The sequence below is a fragment of the Taudactylus pleione genome, unplaced genomic scaffold, assembly GCF_031769625.1.
Source record: "Taudactylus pleione unplaced genomic scaffold, aTauple2 ptg000053l, whole genome shotgun sequence".
Lineage (NCBI taxonomy): Eukaryota > Metazoa > Chordata > Amphibia > Anura > Myobatrachidae > Taudactylus > Taudactylus pleione.
In genome coordinates this window covers 32,712,202-32,731,747 of record NW_028284455.1, presented here as the reverse complement: position 1 = coordinate 32,731,747, position 19,546 = coordinate 32,712,202, and the positions used below count along the sequence as shown (strand labels likewise).

Sequence of the window (19,546 nt, the reverse complement as noted above, 5' to 3'; positions counted from 1 at the left end):
TTTAGCCATGTGTTTTTCATTTGTGTCCATTCTGCCTAAGGATTTTTATTGCAATGGTCTTTGACAACATTGACATCTGTGTCCCCCTTCCCCTTCCTGACCTAGTACCAAAGTGTTTGAAGGAATGTCTTATTGTGTTCACACAAAACACACTAAATGATGGCCTCAAATAGAAAACACGTTGCGTTTTGTGATCCCAATGTACAAGTATTTTTTGCAAATACCAAGCTGCAGTGACATTCAGGGTTAATAGCTGATGACAGACTTAAAACTGGCTGAATGTCAAACATGAAGTACTATAGATAAAATACATCCTTCCTGTAGCCTGTTTTGTATATGCCTGGTTTACTGACTTATTTTAGTAACTATAGCCTCAGCCTTATACTCAGACTAATGTTCTGTGTTTTAAGGTTGTTTTTTGTTTTAAAGAAGAATGCCACTCCAAAGTGTACATATTGTACTGTCTCTTAAGCTGTGTACATACTATATGATCTATTTTTCAATCTTGTGTAGTGTGTAGGCACAACAGCTCATAGTATACAGGAGAAACTATTAATTGGATACAATCCTCCGACATGATATAACGAAGATTCGGCATATAGCGTAGTGTGTACGCTCTATATAGTGTATTCTGGGATGTTATGAATTTGGGAGAACCGTCGAATTGTTTGTTACATTGTATAGTATATTGCCCTGTGTGATCTGTCCGCTTTCTATCATGTTTAAAGGGACCGAAAGGCACTCTTACATATCCAATAATATTTAAATATTTCTTTTAATTCAAAGAAATTTTAATGTCATTTGTGCTGAGCCTGGAACGAGAGGCCAATAGACTTTAGTTACATGCAAATGTCAAGTCTATTTTATTTATTTATATTATTTATTAACAGTTTCTTATATAGCGCAGCATATTCCGTTGCGCTTTACAATTTGAAACATTGATAGAACAAAATAGGGTAATAACAGACAGACATAGAGGTAAGAGGGCCCTGCTTGCAAGCTTACTTTTAGGTGATTGCTTTAATTATTGTAAGAGGATGTACATTCTACCATGTAATAATCTTTTATTTATAAAGCGCTGACCTAAAGAGATGCTGTACAATAAGGGGGATCATGACACAAACCTTTACATGCAAACACATGAAAGCTAAAGTTGTGTGTGTATAGGTCTAAGATGAATAACATATTTGGAACTTAGGTAGCACCTAAAAAAAAAAAAAAAAAATAGATAAGAAAAAATGATTATTTTTTTTTGCACGCACTCTGCTTCCTATGGAAGGTTCATAGCCACCCACTCTGCAAAGAACACAGATGCAGTGACTCTGGAAGAATGAAGTGAATGTAAAAATAGCTGTTAAACAGGATGATATGAATTCTTAAGTCAATTTCTGTGTCAGCAGTCTTGCATATATTCTTTCCGTCTTACAGCTGGTAAAATGTCAGTTAACCATCACGGTGTCAAATTTTTACACCACTGTTTAAAGATTGCAGCTGTGCGCAATGTTTTACGAAAAAGCTGACAAAAAAAGTTACTTGTTTTGCTTAAAAGCGGTTTTGAACACATCATGGTATACAAATAGTTATTATTTTTCTCTTTTTTTTTTTTTTTCTATGATTGTAAACTGGTTATTCTAGTCTAGTCAGGCCAGTGCCCAGGATGGGTAAGGTCAGAATATAGGCACAAGTCTGTTCCTTTAGCGTTTTCAGGAAGTTTTACCACTATATCGCTGCAACTCCTCTTTTGCAAATGATCTTCCCTGTGTATTAAAGAAAAAAACCTAATTAGTTAGTATTCCTATACTAGTGCATGCACCACCGATTTGAAATACACCAGAATATAATCCTCAAAATAAAAAGAATAACACACAGGTTGGTAGCTGCTGCTTCTGCAACTAGTCGCCATTTGACCTAGAATTTGGGCTTAGTGTAGCATTTGAGAATACAGCACTTGTGTGAAAGTTAAATAGCTATGTGCCAATTATGGAGAAACGAAAGCTTCTCTAGAATGGAATAATGTGGCTTCACTGAGGATTTTTCCAAGATGTGAATCAAAGTATGGGACTATACCACGTAGCTTCAAGTATCCTAGAAACAGACCATCATAACACCGTAACTAAAGCTATAGGATGTGTCTACCCAGCGATGATGCGATGTAAAGATACATTGTACACACTGCACGATCCGGTGTACTATGGCGTAATATATCGTTACATGCTGCGTTGTTCACTGCATCGAACCTTCTGTGCAGAACTGCAGATGGAATGCTGCGATGAACAACCGTCAACGATGGATCGAACATCCACAACTATACAGTGTGTATGATACATCGTTCCTATCTGCGTTGGAGAGATATATCGTACATTACATTGTATAGTTTGTACCCATCTTAACTTGAATATTTTATTGAGATACAAATCTAACAAATTAAAGCCTAGGATTGAGATGATCTGTTCTCTCAAATCCAGCTACAGAATAATAAAGTAGTCTAACTAGGAGATGTTCATACACCAATTGATTCTGATGTGAAGATCTGGATCCAGGTTGGTGTCTCAAACAATAACCAAATGTCTTACAAGTATCCAGATGTAGCAAGAAAGGGTACAGTAGGCAACACTAGGTGTTTTGTCATATTACTTCTTCAGGGATGTGGCATCGCGTACCTATATTTTATAGTCTAAAATTAATTTGTTTACAATTCAGTTTTTAAGCAAACTTTTTGTAATTTGAAAGGGGGCCGCAACTTTAGAAACCACCAAATGGGCTGAAATGATGCACAAATCAGGACAAAGGAGACAGTTTGGGGAACACCTACCATCTGGTTGGGTACGGTAATTTGATTTGATATTATCTTTCATTTTACATGTGCAATATACTGTACTTCGTTTTAGGCAGAGGAGAAAGGATTAGAAAGAAAAGATGTACATCCAATATTTGCCATATATTTATGAATGTGACTGAAGAGTAAATTCTCAGTGGACATTGCTGTGTTCAGATTTACAAATCGGGCTTGCCTAGTAAAATTGATATAGGAATCCATCAGAGTGTAACATTAGAATCTATTTATAACCATAATTAGTTACAAAGGGGGCGATTCAATCTGAGTGAGGTGAGTAGTGCCGGGAGGTTGGTCCCGGAGCTATTCAATTCAGCTTGCAGTTTAGTCCGACTACAGTCTCGCGACTTAACCTGGGTGTTTAGTCGCGAGAACCGGCGTTCTCTGATTAAAGTGCCGACCACGAGGCTGTTAGCGCCACGCTAAGCCGGAAACCCAGGCTTGCGGCCGGAACTTTAGTCGCATTTCTCCTCTTGCCCTCAGGAGTGTCCGAGAAGAATCATTTAGTCGCCCTAACAGCGAGCTGAATTGAATATCTGCAGGAGCTCCCTCCAGGTACTATCAACAGCGCACTGAATTGAATCTGCCCCATTGAGCTCCTAAAGTTTATGTAATACCGGCTGAAGAAAAAAATTTGAAGATCCTATGTGTGTATATTTGATGATTTTTTAAAACTAATCCCAATAAAGGAGGCCACATCCCTGATCATTTTATGGCAAAATGCGCGGCGAGTATACTATACCGTTTTTCTTGTTACCTTTCATGCTCTCTGTGCCTTGATTAAGAGGCCAACTTGGATCAGATCCCTTCACCAGTGTAAAGGTGCCTATCCACTAGACAATTAAAATGAGTGTGTAATAATCGTTCGATAATTGTTTGAAAATCATTTGCAGAGTGTTTAAAAAAATTGTCTTTTAGACATCTATAATCGTGCAAACATGCTGGTCAACCTGACGATAGTCAGGTTCAGCATGTTTGCAGATGATTGTGCCTACACTGAACGACTGCTCGTTCAGTGTAGGCACATCACAGACTGACAAACGACTGCTTGATTTCAGTGTCGTAAGTCTTTTGCCTGTCTTCTAGTGGATAGGCACCTTTAAAAAGTGTGGAAGTCTTCTAGCTAGACTATTTATCATCCTTTTAGCTGGGTTTCAGATGACACGAAATTTTAAATTGTATGCACATTTTATAATGTGTCAATAAAATGTAAATCTAAAAACTACACAAAATTGGCATGTTTAGCCCTTTTTTTTATTCTAGAAAGCTTGATGATATATACCCCTAAACACTGGTTCACATCCAGAAATCTCGTCAATGAAGCCACATTATTGGCACTCTGCATTCCAGTTGAACTTTTTTTTTTTCATAATTAACATTTATTTTTTAACTTTCACACAAATATTACGTTTCTTAAATACTACACCATAAGCACCCTTTTGTTAAGTCTATAGTAATATCTATAAGTTTATTTTTCATCAGTGAAGGAAACTCATCAGTACCAGCATTAATCTTGGCTAATGATTACTTTCATTCACTGAGCGTAATACATCAATACTTCATTTAAACACAGACTGAGTTACTAGAGATTCCTATTTGAAGAGAACAGACAAGCATTGATCTGAATAAAAATTCTTTGTCTGCTTTGGTTGGCACTGATTGTACCATGTGTACAGAGACCAAAGGAATCCACCGGGCTTGGTTTTTTGTACATTTTATTATGAGAAATACAAACAATGCTTTATTAACTTCTACTTTACAATTATTTACTTTTAGGGGAAAATTTTATTGCTTTTGAGTGCCTTAAGTAATGGGCGCCCGACTGCCTATATTAAATTGTTTTGCCAGTGGGCCACGAATAGCTCCTGTTACTTTAGACAGGAGCTGCGTTAACGTTAAAACAATTGAATTCACTTGAGCTTGTTAATGTGCTCATTTGTATGCATGTTCATTGTATCTGTGTATGCACAATTAAATCTATTTATGCCCATATTCAATTTGAAGCGAAAAGTCAGTTTCGGCGAAAGTATCGCGGGTAATGTAATTTCGCCAGGCGGAAACTTTTTGCCATATTCAATTTCAAAGACTTTTCGCCTAGGCGGGAAGTCAATGCAATGAACCTGGCGAAAAAGTTTTGCCTATGAACAGCAGGCGGAAAAAAGTGCAGAATTGGGGTTTTGGGGTGCAACGTTGCGGGAACCCCCGTGCAGCCTTAAGACAGTCCCCCAAATGTAAACTGTCAAAATATTATTAAAAAACACTTTAGAACACCCCACTTTCATTTTGGGGGCAAAAACGTTCAAAGTTGGGGGACAAACTTAAAAACTAGTGAAACAGACTTCTGGGGGGTCCCCAAGTGTGGGGCAGGTGTTTTTTTGATTGCAGGTGCATGCGGATTTTTGACGCGATATAAAACTTCACTTTAGCAACTTCAAAATATGCTACACCCCATTTTCAGGTACCCAAAATTTGCTGCGACAATTAATTTTAACAAAAAAAAAGCTAAATGCTATTCTTCACCCCTTATGCAGATATGCAAAACTGCACCTATTGAGACCAATTAAATAGCCCAAATACCTTCAGCAGGCCAATTCGGGAGTATCCATAGTGATCCCCCATGTCAGTGCATCTTTTGGGGGGTGTCGGGCTGATTTACCCCATTTCGGAGAGGACTTTTCACCTGTTCAAGTTTTGCCAGGTGCCGTTTTCGCGTACATTCAAATTGAATACAGGGAATTGCAGGGACGCGTGCGAAAAGTTTCCGCCCCCAAAACACGCGATGTAGACGAAAAGTCCAGCAGGTGAAAAGTATCGCGGGTGCGAATCTAGTTGAAAACGGGCCTTGTGTGTATGTGGTCAAACAATATTTTTCTTTTTGCACCATTAACAAATGTGTGCAAAGTGTTCAACAGAAATGGGAAGTTTAATTGATAGTGTTTTTGAAGGAAGTTCTCGTAACAGTTTTTAAGACCCTGATAATCTTACATCAGTTTTTCATGTCACAGGCAACATTGGTTATATAACCAGCTTGAAGGATAGATCCCAATAAAATCATATGCTAGCATTATGAAAATATATGCACTTTTAGGGCCATGGAGCATAATTGGTGCTTGATTGATAAATATACATAATAATCTCAGGCACCAATTAGCTTTCAGGCACCTTGTCAAATTAAATTTGGAGGAGCTACATATTGTACAGAAATTTTCTGCATGTATTTGCCTTTCAGCTACTTGTTATGACCTTTTTGAAACCGTACTAAAATGTTCTTAAATATCACTGTAGTGATTACATCTTTGCCTAATATTCTTTATAGAGGAGCATTTAAATATTATTTGAACCCCAACATTATGCAGACTCCAATTTAATCTGTTTGTTTTCCAGATGTGCTTGGCAGATGTGAAAATGCATTCCTTGCAAGCTTCGGATATTCTGTTATGAGAAACACCTAGCAGACTACGTTTAAGGTTTCTGGAACAGCATGGCTGGCTTCAAGAGAGGATATGATGGGAAGATCGCAGGACTTTATGACTTGGATAAGACCTTGGGCAGAGGTCACTTTGCAGTTGTCAAGCTTGCTCGTCACGTCTTTACAGGGGAAAAGGTAGCTGTGAAAGTAATTGACAAGACCAAATTAGACTCCCTAGCTACTGGGCATCTTTTCCAAGAAGTCAGATGCATGAAACTGGTGCAACACCCCAACATAGTCCGTCTATATGAAGTGATTGACACACAGACCAAATTGTATCTCATTCTGGAACTTGGAGATGGAGGGGATATGTATGATTACATAATGAAGCATGAGGAAGGTCTCAGTGAGGATCTGGCCAAGAAATACTTTGCTCAGATAGTTCATGCTATATCGTACTGCCATAAGTTGCATGTAGTGCACAGGGACCTCAAACCAGAGAATGTTGTGTTCTTTGAGAAGCAGGGACTTGTGAAACTAACTGATTTTGGCTTCAGCAACAAGTTCCAACCTGGGAAAAAGTTGACCACTTCCTGTGGCTCACTGGCTTATTCTGCTCCAGAGATATTGCTTGGGGATGAATATGATGCTCCTGCAGTTGGTAGGTGTTTCATTTATTTTCAGTAAGTCTGTCATACTGTTTTGATTTATCTTGTATTATACAATATTAAGTTACTATTTTTGTGTCAGCAAACTGATAAGTAACTAGTGCCTGATGATGTCACTGGTCTTGTTTCATGTTGCGCGGTTCTAAAAAGTGTCAAACAACTTGTTCATTTCCAAGTAGCTGTCTCAGAAAAATGCTGAATTCCAGTTGCACAATTGTTTCTGCTGTAGAATAAAGACCCACTTGGGATCACTGACTATCTCCAGCCCTTATTCCATTTCCAAAGGTTTAAAAATAAAATGTTATAGTTCTTTATTAAGACATGAAGCCTAGTTTGTTTGTTTGTTTTTTATGGTTGATCCGTCTTTTCTGTGACCACACAGTTTAAAGTACACCTACTGTCTACACACAGTGAAGGCAGCCATTTAGGATAATGTGGTCTTTTAATTTACTAGGAACCTGTGACATAATTGAAGCATGGTAGATAAACAAGTTGATCTAGAATTCAGTAGCTAATCTGTTACATCTTAAAATCAATTGTTCGTTTTGGAGGAGCCATGTAAGTTATGCACCCCTTGAGAAGTATAGGAATTGCCTCCACTAATTGGATGCTATTTGTAAATTCTTAATTATTGTGCTTTGTCCAACCAAACAATCATACCATTTGAAAGGAATCATTAGTCCTCACAAGGCAATATTTATCACCGAGTACTAGTATAGATTTTAAATGTCCAAAGTGCATTATTGATTGCGTCCCATGAACACAATAGAACAGTGTCAGAGTGAAAGACAAGACCAGATTTGTGCTTTGTCTGTAAGTCACTCACTAGACAGCTAATGTGCCATAGCTTTATTCTTAATCAGATTATACATGTCATACTTATTTAGTTTGTCACCATATTCAAGGATAATTAAAAAAAAAAAAAAATATTCCATTATTTTTTGCGAAAACACCTAAAAAAAAATTTAGATACATTTTAAAAAGCAATATATTGGGGTATGATCTAAAAATTATGTTTATGTTGTCATGGCAATGCCTTTAGAAGCTTTGATTTATTACACAGGCTCGGCCTAGAGTGACAAGCTGCCTTTTGTTGCCATTTTTCTTCATATGTGTGCCTTCCAGTATAAATAAACCAATCATGATCATGTAAATTGCTGATCATGGTCTATGGGATGTGTTTTCAGTGAGCCGTTCTCCGTGATATGAACGGCATAACCAGCATAGTCTAAAGAACTGTAAAAACTAAAATTCAGCCTGACTTTTAAAGCTTATTTTTTGGCTCATCCACACCCAATAAACACTAGGCTTGTTTTGCTAAAGCCGGCCTAGCAACATGAGTCCATATTTGAATTGTGATTAAAGAGCTCCTCCTACAATGAAGTTGCTTTTTCACTAACTCTTCCTAGCAACATATGATACTCATATGCAGCTCAATGTACCAATGCATGCTAGTTAATATAGTTTAGTAAAGCCTCATGTAATTAGATACAGCATTCAAAAATAATAGTCGCTACAGACTATTGGTGGCATGAGCAATAGTTTTGGTAACATACCAAATCAGCAAGTAAATACAATGTTATCTAACACTTTCAGCTTACAAGTGATAATTATCTATCAAAGATTATCCGCACTCCAATTATACTAAAACGTCACTGTCTTATCAACACTTTCCATACTAGGTCGCTGTCACTTCAGTCACTGCTGTGCAGGTTTGAACGTGTTACGTACGTTAATTTGTGACTGCAGTGCAAGAAAAAAGGGCTGGCAGGGCCTGTGCGGGTAATGACTCATTATAGCAGGGGAAGGTATGGCGGGCAGCGTGCAGTTAGGTGGAGGTGACCCGGCATATTCCAGGTCACCTTACTTGGCGGCCGGGGGAGGAAAAGGAAGGGGGTGCGCGGCGGCGGGCAGTCCGGATACAGTTGACCCAGCCTATGCATACGCCAGGTCACCTTAGCGGCTGCAGGGGAAGGATCAGGGAAGGGACCGCGGGCAGTCTGGATGGAGGGCCCAGCATATGCTGGGTCGCCTTACAATAGCGGGGAAGGTGTAGGAACAGGGAGGAGCACTGGATCAGTGGGGGCAGCAGTCAGCACTGCAGGAGGTAACTCTGGATATGAATATGCGTACACCCTGGGCTCCTGCGATTGGCTGCTTGCAGAAAAGGGGGCAGAGACAATAGGGAGAAGGCAGGAAGACAGCAGTCTTCGCTACTCTTTTCACCTAAGAGTACTGCATACTCCATCCTGAGATGGCGAATTCGGTACTAAGCAGAGGAACGGAAGGCTCAGCTTTCTGTTCCTTTATGAATCACACTCATAATACATACAGGAGCAGATGCACCGCTGGAGAAGTAATTAGCTTCTGCAGCGGTAGGTACCCTGCTCTATAAGTAGCACAAAGCAGAGAAGTGCACTGTTTTCACATAAACGGGACACTTCTCTGCTTCCTGACTTCACCCCTTTGTGCACAGTATGGAGAAAGTGTTTCTTCGCAAAGAAGTCTGTATGAATGGATAGAGAAGTTCAAAGAAGGTCGTACAAATGTCAGCCATGAAGGAGCCGGACACCTGTCCATGACTGATGAGAACATTGAGCGTGTACATGAATTGATTTTGTTGGATAGACGAGTGAGTGGATTATGGGTCGAATTCAATTAGCCGTGAAAAGTGGCGTTTGGAGAAGTTTTCGACGATTTATGCTTTTCGCCTGTTTTCAAATTATCTCTGTATTCAATTCCCCGGAGCTTTCTCCTAGGTGAAAACTCCATAGGCAAAAAAAGTTTCTCCAGCAAAAGGCAGGCGAAAAGAAGATCAAAATCCATATTTTGAGGTAAAAATGCGGGGACTTGGTTCTGAACCCTTTGGACAACCCCCCTAATGACTGCCTAGTCAAACAAAATAAAATGTATCTTCACCCCAAAAAAGAATTGTAATTTTTGGGGTGAAAATTTAAAGTGTTTTTTGAAAGTGGGGGGGCTATATGGATGAGACAGGTTTTTTTGAGATTGCAGGAGGCTGCAACAGGTGTTTTTTTTTTGTTTGTTTTTTTTTTAATATCTTCATTTTAGAGACCTCAAAATATACCAATTTTCAGGTACCCCAAATTTAACTACAGTACTTATTTTTCTGGAAAAAAAAATAGCTTTCTATCATTTTTCCACACACAAGCAAATAATGCATATAACAGCCCATTTACAAAATAAGTTCACTAAATACATTTATTAGGGCTACTACTGCTATTCTATATTGATTCCCAGGGTCGCTGAAGCTTTTTATGGGGTATAGACTGCTTTCCCCCCAAAAAGAGGTCCGTTTTGCTTTGTAAAACATTCGCCTATCCGCGTTTTTGCCTATTTTACAATTGAATAGGACAAAAAGTGGGGACGCGCATGGAGAAAACATCGCATGAAAACAGGCGAATGAGGCTAATTCAGTCCGCTTTTCACCAGACGGCACTTTTTGCGGCTAATTGAATTCGGCCCTATGTTGCAAATCATTTGCAAATCAGCCATGACTCTGCCTATGCAATAATCCACTACAGCGGTGCATTCGTGGCTCGCAGCTCAGCATAAAACATTTTTTAATGAGGAAATACGAAAGCTTGTTGACAGATGGACAAAGTGTATTGAAAAGCAGGGAGATTATGTCGAAAAATAATGTATTTTTGTTTTCTGAAATTTACAGTGTATCCGGAAAGTATTCACAACCCGTCAGTTTTTCCACATTTTGTTATATTACAGCCTTATTCCAAAATTGAATAAATTAATTTTAGTCCTCAAAATTCTACACAAAATACCCCATAATGACAACGTGTAAAAAGTGTTTTTGAGATTTTTGCGAATTTTATTTAAAAAAAAAACTAAGAAATCACATGTACATAAGTATTCACAGCCTTTGCCATGAAGCTCAAAATTGAGCTCAGGTACATCCTGTTTCCATTGATCTTCCTTGAGATGTTTCTACAGCTTAATTGGAGTCCACTTGTGGTAAATTCAGTTGATTAGACATGATTTTTAAAGGCATACACCTGTCTATATAAGGTTCCACACTTGACAGTGCATGTCAGAACAGAAACCAAGCATGAAGTCTAAGGAATTGTCTGTAGACCTCCGAGACAGGATTGTCTCCAGGTACATATCTGGGGAAGGGTACAGAAAAATATATGCTGCTTTGACTGTCCCAATGAGCACAGTGGTCTCCATTATCCATAAATGGAAGAAGTTCGGAATCACCAGGACTCTTCCTAGAGTTGGTCGGCCGTCTACACTGAGCGATCGGGGGAGAAGGGCCCTAGTCAGGGAAGTGACCAAGAACCCGATGGTCACTCTGTCAGAGCTACAGCATTCCTCTGTGGAGAGAGGAGAACCTTCCAGAAGGACAACCATCTCTGCAGCAATCCACCTATCAGGCCTGTATGGTAGAGTGGCCAGATGGAAGCCACTCCTTAGTAAATAGCACATGGCAGCCTGCCTGGAGTTTGCCAAAATTTACCTCAAGGACTCTCAGACCATGATTAGACAAAGATTGAACGCTTTGGTGTGAATGCCAGGCGTTATGTTTGGAGGAAACCAGGCACCGCTCATCACCAGGTCAATACCATCCCTACAGTGAAGCATGGTGGTGACAGCATCATGCTGTGGGGATGTTTTTCAGTTGCAGGAACTGGGAGACTAGTCAGAATAGAGAGAAATATGAATGCAGCAATGTACTGAGACATCCTGGATGAAAACCTGCTCCAGAGCGCTCTTGACCTCAGACTGGGGCGACGGTTCATCTTTCAGCAGGACAGCGACCCTAAGCACATAGCCAAGATATCAAAGGAGTGGCTTCAGGACAACTCTGTGAATGTCCTTGAGTGGCCCAACCAGAGCCCAGACTTGAATCCGATAGAACATCTCTGGAGAGATCTGAAAATGGCTGTGCACCGACTCTTCCCATCCAACCTGATGGAGCTTGAGAGGTGCTGCAAAGAGGAATGGGCGAAACTACCCAAAGATAGGTGTGCCAAGCTCGTGGCATCATATTCAAAAAGACTTGAGGCTGTAATTGCTGCAAAAGGGGTGCATCAACAAAGTATTGAGCAAAGGCTGTGAATACTTATGTACATGTGATTTCTTAGTTTTTTTTTGTTTGTTTTTTAATTACATTTGCAAAAATCTCAAAACTTTTTACACGTTGTCATTATGGGGTATTGTATGTAGAATTTTGAGGACAAAAATAAATTTATTCCATTTTGGAATAAGGCTGTAACATAACAAAATGTGGAAAAAGTGAAGAGTAGTGAATACTTTCCGGATGCACTATAATTAAAATAAATTCTGCAGCCATAGTGCGGATAATTTTTGACGTGTGTGTGTGGTGTTTCAGAAAGAAGCTGGCGTTAGCTGCAGCGGGAGCCGGTGGAAAGACGTGGGAGAGTAGCGGGCGTCAGCTGCGGCCAGAACCCAGGGACAGTAGCGGGCTTTAGCTGCAGTGTGGAATGTGGTGAGGCAGGCGCTAGGACCCAGGGGAGGTAGCTGCACACAGAATGCAGGCTCGGATCTGGTAGATCCATGATACCTGCTTCTGTGTTTAATGAAGAAAAAAAAGTTGTGGCCCCGTCCCTCCGAAAACAACCAGCACCGGGCTTTGGAGCCCCAGTACTGGTTGTGCTCAATAAAGGGGACAAACTAAGTAGGGGTCCCCTGTATTAGCACAACCAGCACCAGGCTTTTCAGAACCTGTCCTGGTTGCCAAAATACAGGGGACAAATGACGTAGGGGTCCCCCATATTAGCGCAACCAGCACAGGGCTCTGAGCCGGTCCTGGTTCTGGAAATACAGGGGGAAAAAATGCGTAGGGTCCCCTGTATTTACCAGAACCAGCACCGGACTCCGTCTTGTGGGGGGGGGGGGGTTGATGCCACAGCCAGGGGAGCTTTTTCACCGGGCCCCCCAGCCGCAGCAACACCCCTGACCGCTAGTCAGCCCACGCTGGGGATCCCACACTATATAATGCAATAAATATATATATTTATTACATTATATAGTGTGTGTGTTATATATTTTCTGATATACACTGTATATAATATAGTATGTATGTGAACCAAAATGGCATTGATGGCACTTTACTGGCATAAAAATGTGTTGTACATAGACTTGGCATACAGCTGACTGAACTTTTAAATATGTACATGACAGCCATTTTGTGGAGTCATAGTTCACTGGTTAATAGTAGAGATGTGCGGGTTCGGTTTTATTTGGTTCTTATCGCCGAATTAGCGCAAGTTCGGATTTATCTTATTGGCAATTCAAAACACGTGAGAGCCGGGTAGCCAATGTGATGCCGTTTATGAGAACCGAACATCTCTAGTTAATAGTGACACAAAATATCTCCACTAGTTCTTTGTGAATAATAAGGGCATTCTCGTGACGTAAGAGCTGCCTCCCACTGTTGTGTATACGTGACAGGTGCATAAAAACACATGACTTACTGTGGCTAGACTTGTTATGTTTCCCTTCATAATCAAAAGGAGAGCTTTCTCATTTGTGTATTTTTATTGTATGTAGTGTTTTTCCAACATTATTATGCACAAAGTATGCCTATTTTGTCAGCCAAGTTATACAGCCATAATACCACAATCAAGCTCATATCAACTCTGAATGGAGTATAATGAACATTTTATTGGTTTTTATGGTGTGAACATTGTATTTACACTTAATTTCTGCATCACTTATTTCTCCCCGAAATGTAATTTAGTTTTTTGGCTGCCTATTCAGCATGTGCAGTTGTTTGGTTTGTGTTGTTGGACCAGAACCTAGTGGAGGAAATGCAATGAAACGAGTACAGTACATCAATATTTTGGCATCTGCTCTGTGTGGATTTTCAGTGCTTGCTCCTGATGTGAGGAGCGTGACAAGATTGGTTACCATGACATCTGCGGATGTAGTAGGGAATGCAGCAGCTGTCACTTGACCCGATCAGAGCTATTGATGGGCTACGTTCTCTAAATAAGGCTAGTGTAACACTGGTGTTTCAAGACGTATCTAGTAACATACCTACAGATGTGTCCACATACATCTTACTTCAGTGCAGTACAAGTCGCATTAAACATAACTCGTGAGCGCAGTGCAACTCTGTAGCACTGTCTTTTTGTGTGACCTTTTTAAGCTTCAAATGCATCTTATTCGCAAAGTTATGTGAAAAGTACGCACGAGCAGCTTATTCTGATGATCATTAAATGCGGAATGCCTATATTCTGTGTGACTGCAGTTATATCTGCATGCAAAATGCTATGTTACACTAACGAAATACAACACTAACGTAACATTTCACATGCAGGTCAGTGGTCGAAGTGTGGCTATGGAAAATGTATGGTTGTACTTATGTGCTGGAAAAGGGGGCGTGGTTACAAAAGAGCAGTGTCCTTTTAAGATGCGCCCCCTTTTCATCAGCGTAGTGCTACACATTACGCAACACAATAGTAGTGCCCCTTATAACACATTATGCCATGCAGTAGTAGTGCCCCTTATACATTATGCCACACAGTAATGTCCCTTACATATTATGCCACACAGTAATACCCTCTACTCATTATGCCACACCGTATTAGTGCCCCTTACAAATTATGCCACACAGTAATGCCCCTTTATAACATAATGCCCTACTGTAGCCTCTCACCTCCACGTCCTGGGGCAACCAGCAGCAGCCTCTCGCCTTTCTCTCGTGTGCCAGGAGCAGCAGGTGTGGGATTTGGTGCCGGGCCCGGCAGGCATCCATAGACAGACAGCGGCACAGCGCCATCCGCTCTTCCGTCCTCCTGGCCCACTCTGCACTATGGGAGAGACGTGATGACTTCTCTCCCACTCACTGTGGTCCCCACTACACTTTCTGAAACTGACCTGGAGGGGGTGACATTAGGGCAGGGCTTGACAAATGTTTCTAAAATCTAGGAGCCAGGATGAAAGTGTAGGAGCCAGAAGGCGGCGCTCATGAGTGAGCTCCTGCCGGCTCCCGCTATGGACGATGCAGCAGCCAATGAGATTCTGTCTGACTCATCGGCTGCTATAACAACCCTAACCCCGTCCTTTCCCCTAGCCTAAACCTAACCTCCCCGGGGGTGCCTAATCCTAAGTACCCCCCTGGAACCCTAAACCTAACCCTCCACCCCCCTGCAGCTGTCCGCGCCCGTCGCCCAGCTTGCCTTCGATCGGTAAGCCGTGTGTCGGGCTCCTGGCATAGGGAAAATGACAGGCGTCGGGATTTCGACGTCTCATTTAACCCTTGCCGGGATTATACAGTCGGGAAGCCGGCGGTCGGGATTCTGTCCATCGGCTTCCCGACTATATCCTGTTTGTATTACTCTGTAGTGTGGATCGCGGTCTGCACTACACTCGCGGTAGCACGGGGTTGCTGCAAATCTGGTCGCCATGGCGAACTGGCCACTGGGTTCTGTGGAGCCATGCATTAGGGTGTGCCTGTACACCATCGGCGGGCCACGGGGAACAGCGCCACGGGTTGAAGACCCTTGATGTAGAGAGTAGACTGTAGATAAGTAGTAAGGTAGGTAGCAGGAAGGTGGACAGTTAAGTAGGCAATAGAAATAGCAGGTAGGTAAGTAGAGAGTAGGCAGGTAGATAGGTAATAGGTGTGCAGGCAGGCAAGCAGATAGTAGGCAGGAGACAGGTTGTATGTCGATAGTAGGTAGTCAGGCACGGGCTCCTCTGCAAACAGCAGGAGCCCCTGAAGGAGTGGAGGACAAAAGGCAGCTGATAACTGAGCCTAACGGGAGGGAATAACCCAGGGGCGTCTTGAGAGGAGGGGGCCCATGTGCACTCCCCGTGCGGGCCCCCCTCCCCTCTTCCCGGTGGCCGGCAGCCGACTGACGCGACTGGCCAGCCACTGGAGCATTAATAGACTCCGGGCACTAGAGTGTGCCTGGAGTTTACTGTGCATGCGTAGAACGCCGGGAAAATGGCCGCAGCGGGCATTTTCCGGCATTCTGTGCATGCACAGTAAACTATGGGCACTAGAGTGTGCCCGGAGTCTACTGCGCATGCCCAGAACACTGGAAAAATGGCTGCAGTGGCCTTTTGTGCACTGAGCCCCCCGAGGTAAGCTGCTATACTCTTCTCCTCCCGCGCTCTGCCAGGGCTCCTAGACTGGTAGGTCCGTGAGCTCCCAATTGGTTCGTGGACAGCATCAGATCTTGCGGCAGGCGGCACAGCAGGGCTCTGTGCTTGAAGTGCCGGTATATCATATCGCTGTATGCCGGCACACTTCGAGTACTGATGCCGATGCAGTCGCACACAGGATATAGGCATGCGCAAATCATTTTAATCAGCAGAAGCTGCTTGAGCGTCTTCACATCACTTTGTGAATAAGATGCATTTGAGTGGTAAAAAATCGCACGAAAAGACGCTTGGGACTATCGTGCCATGGCATGGCACAACTAGAAGGGCTGTTTAATGTGCAAGGAAGGAAGATGTATGTGGACATCTGTATATATGAAAGTTAATGTAATTTCTCTGATTGCAAATATTCTGTAAATGCTACCTACACTATTGAGGGTATATGTTAGTCTGCAAGCAAAAGATCAATTACATTTATAGCACATATGCCAGCGCTGAACGTATATACTGTACTAATAAGTTTTGGACAGGAACACTGGCCAAACCAATCAGATTAACTCTTCACTATCTCCGGCTTATATAGTATCTGTTCACATTTTGGCAGCTGCAGTGTCCCTCACCCTCTCAAATCTGATTTTGCTGTGATCCATAAATGTAACATTAATAAAATAAATATTTTGGTTTATTACATATTTAATTAGCTGTACTGTACACTTTCGTATGCAAATAGGTCAATGGCCCCTTATTATTAGGCAATAACTGTGACACTGCCTGTTCAGTGTACAAAGCATAAACCACAGCTGACACTCCGAACATAACATTATTCCTGCACTTTTCAGCCATTGTAGACTTGTTTTTCACCTTTAGGGGTATATTTACTAAAGTGCGGGTGTTTTAAAAATGGAGATATTGTCCTTAGCAACCAATCCAATTCCATTTAACATTTATTTAGCACCTTTTTGAAGATAATTGCTAGAATCTGGTTGCTATGGGCAACATCTCTTCTAAAAACCTGCACTTTTGTAAATATACTCCCTAGAATTGTCTTATATCTCCATTCCCACAGCAAACCTAAATGAATACCTCCTTTGTAACCAGGATGGTTATAATATTATAATCCTTATAATATTTTTGCCTATCATTTCAGCCTTTATCTAAAGTGCATTTTCTACATTCTGAGAACAGATGTGAAGAAATAGACACTATATTTAGACTGGGAACATCTGAGCAGATCACTGAAAAAGCTGTACTTCTAAACTTTCCAGATTCATTTTATGGGCTTTGTGCTTTTTTTTTTTTTTTTAAAGCCTTAATTTTCTAGCCCTGTAACTAATGTATATGGGCAGTGTTGTGGGCAATGTACACAGCTTTCATGGAGTTGTCAGTCTGAACACTACAGAATTGTGCTGAGAGGCATGTTGTACAGATGTAAAGGTTGTGGTGTGACTGAACCTCTCCCTACCCCCACTTTATCTGGTCCCTCCCTTCTTGTTCCTGACACACGCGCTTTTTCTCTTGTACTTTGATGTTCCACCTCTTCAGAAGGAACTGCTTCATTATTCTTATCTGTTTTTATATGATCTGGTTTGAGAATGTAAAGGGCCACTAAACTGAAAATATGGCTTTAAACTTTAGCTTTGGGTTCCAAATTTGATCATTAAGCAGGTATGCTCAACAAACTATATTGCTAATGTTATATAAAATGTAAATACAGTACATGTTAATGACCTGTCCATTAGATAATACATTAAGGTTTTTGTATTTTTAATTTAAACTATTAAGCTTTAGCCATCACCAAATGGCTCTAATTGTAAAGACTAATTGAGAAACCGCTACCTTTTGTGTATTTTCTTCACTAGTTTGTTCCGAGTGAGATAAAAGAATGAATAAAGATGGTATTGCTCATAGTAACCAATCACATTGGTTGTTTGTATTAGTTTTTACATAAAAAAAAATGTGGAGGAATGGTCACTCGATTCATTGATAAATGTGTTTGTAGAATGGCACTTTAGAGGGTAAAAGTCACCCGACAGGCCGGATCTGTGCAGTGTGCTCACCCGACAGGCCGGATCTGTGCAGTGTGCTCACCCGACAGGCCGATCTGATTTCAGATCTGGCTCCAATAACTGTATTACACCCTTTGCACCATTGTTATGGCCTGTACACATGGTACGATAACATGTCAGATTTTAACGATAACTATCCTATCGTTAAAATCTGACAGTTTCTGGGCGCTGCTAACGACCATGATGGTGATACGCTTCCACGTATGGTCGTTGACGACGAACTACCGTCGTCTGTGCAAGCAGGCAGACCTGGTCGATATTGACCAGCTTAGCCTGCTTACTATAGGGCAGGGATTCCCAACCACGGTCCTCAAGGCACACTAACAGTCCAGGTTTTGGGGATAGCCATACTTGAGCACAAGTGTTAGTACCTCAGTTATTTTGATTTAACCATCTGTGCACAATCATGGATATCACTAAAACCAGGACTGTTACTGTGCCTTGAGGACTGAGGTTGGGAATCACTGCTATAGGGACTCGGTCGTTACAGTAGTGCATGTGCTGGATGCTCGATTCAGTACATGCAGAACGATCAAACAACGATTGTCTGATCGTTATCTGATCGTTGCTGTCGTAACGTGTGCACGCAGCATTAATCTGTGTGTCTGAGCATTGTAAGGTCAAGTGTGCATACCATCACACACCTTATTCAGAAATGAATGGCAAATATCTTGAAATTGTCGTGTTTTTTTTTTTTTTTTCTTTCTTTTAATTCATGATCTAAGTTCAGAGTTATTATTTACATGCTTAACTTGACCCCTGTTTCTTGCCTTGTAGACTTCTGGCATTTTGCTCATGGGTGCTGTGGGTCCTGGACGCGAGGATAAGGTCTATAACAGTTGTTCTCCGTGTGCAGTAGTTTTTGGGTTTTCTGTCAACTTGTGTTGCAATACATGTTCTGTGCCGAGACTGTTGTGTACATATTTGTGCTTTTGCTTCCAGGCTTTATCCCATGCTTTGGGGTTCTGAAGTGATCATTTGAAATGTTCTATATAAAGCCCTCAGCAAAATGTTGTGCAGTGCATCTGACACGCATTGTTCTGCACCCTATGGTTGCTGTCCTGCTCTATAGACCAGCCCACATCCTGATATACGGCATCCCTTCACGACACTAGTGACAACTGACTTCATTAATTCTCCATCTTGTATAGTCAGTGGGCACCATTAAACCTGACCTCTTGTGAATACAAAAAGGGATGTGACCAACACTACGTTTACATATTTAACTGTGGTAATTTGCCCTTTTGGTCATATGGTATTTTGACGATTGGTACTGTTGCATTGGTTTTCACATTAGTGCTACATGCAAGACTTAAGCTTTTTAAGTGTTGACTATATTATCGGAGTCTTAAGACCTACAGCTGTGTCCTCATACATCTAGACTCCATACACCAGAAGTGCAACTTGCCTGAGAGTTGAGCCGCCAGGTCCCATGCAACACTGCTAACACTGGGCG

The 19,546-nt window shown here is 41.4% G+C and overlaps 1 protein-coding gene across 1 annotated transcript in view; it reads left to right on the top strand.

The window, feature by feature from the left end:
• Positions 1–19,546, top strand: part of SNRK (SNF related kinase) — a 67,898-nt gene that overhangs the window by 24,965 nt on the left and 23,387 nt on the right. Inside the window, exon 2 of the mRNA XM_088462780.1 lies at positions 6,218–6,903. Within this exon, the coding sequence (XP_088318906.1) occupies positions 6,315–6,903 (589 nt within the window). The 5' untranslated portion in view covers positions 6,218–6,314. The remainder of the gene's footprint in view (positions 1–6,217; positions 6,904–19,546) is intronic.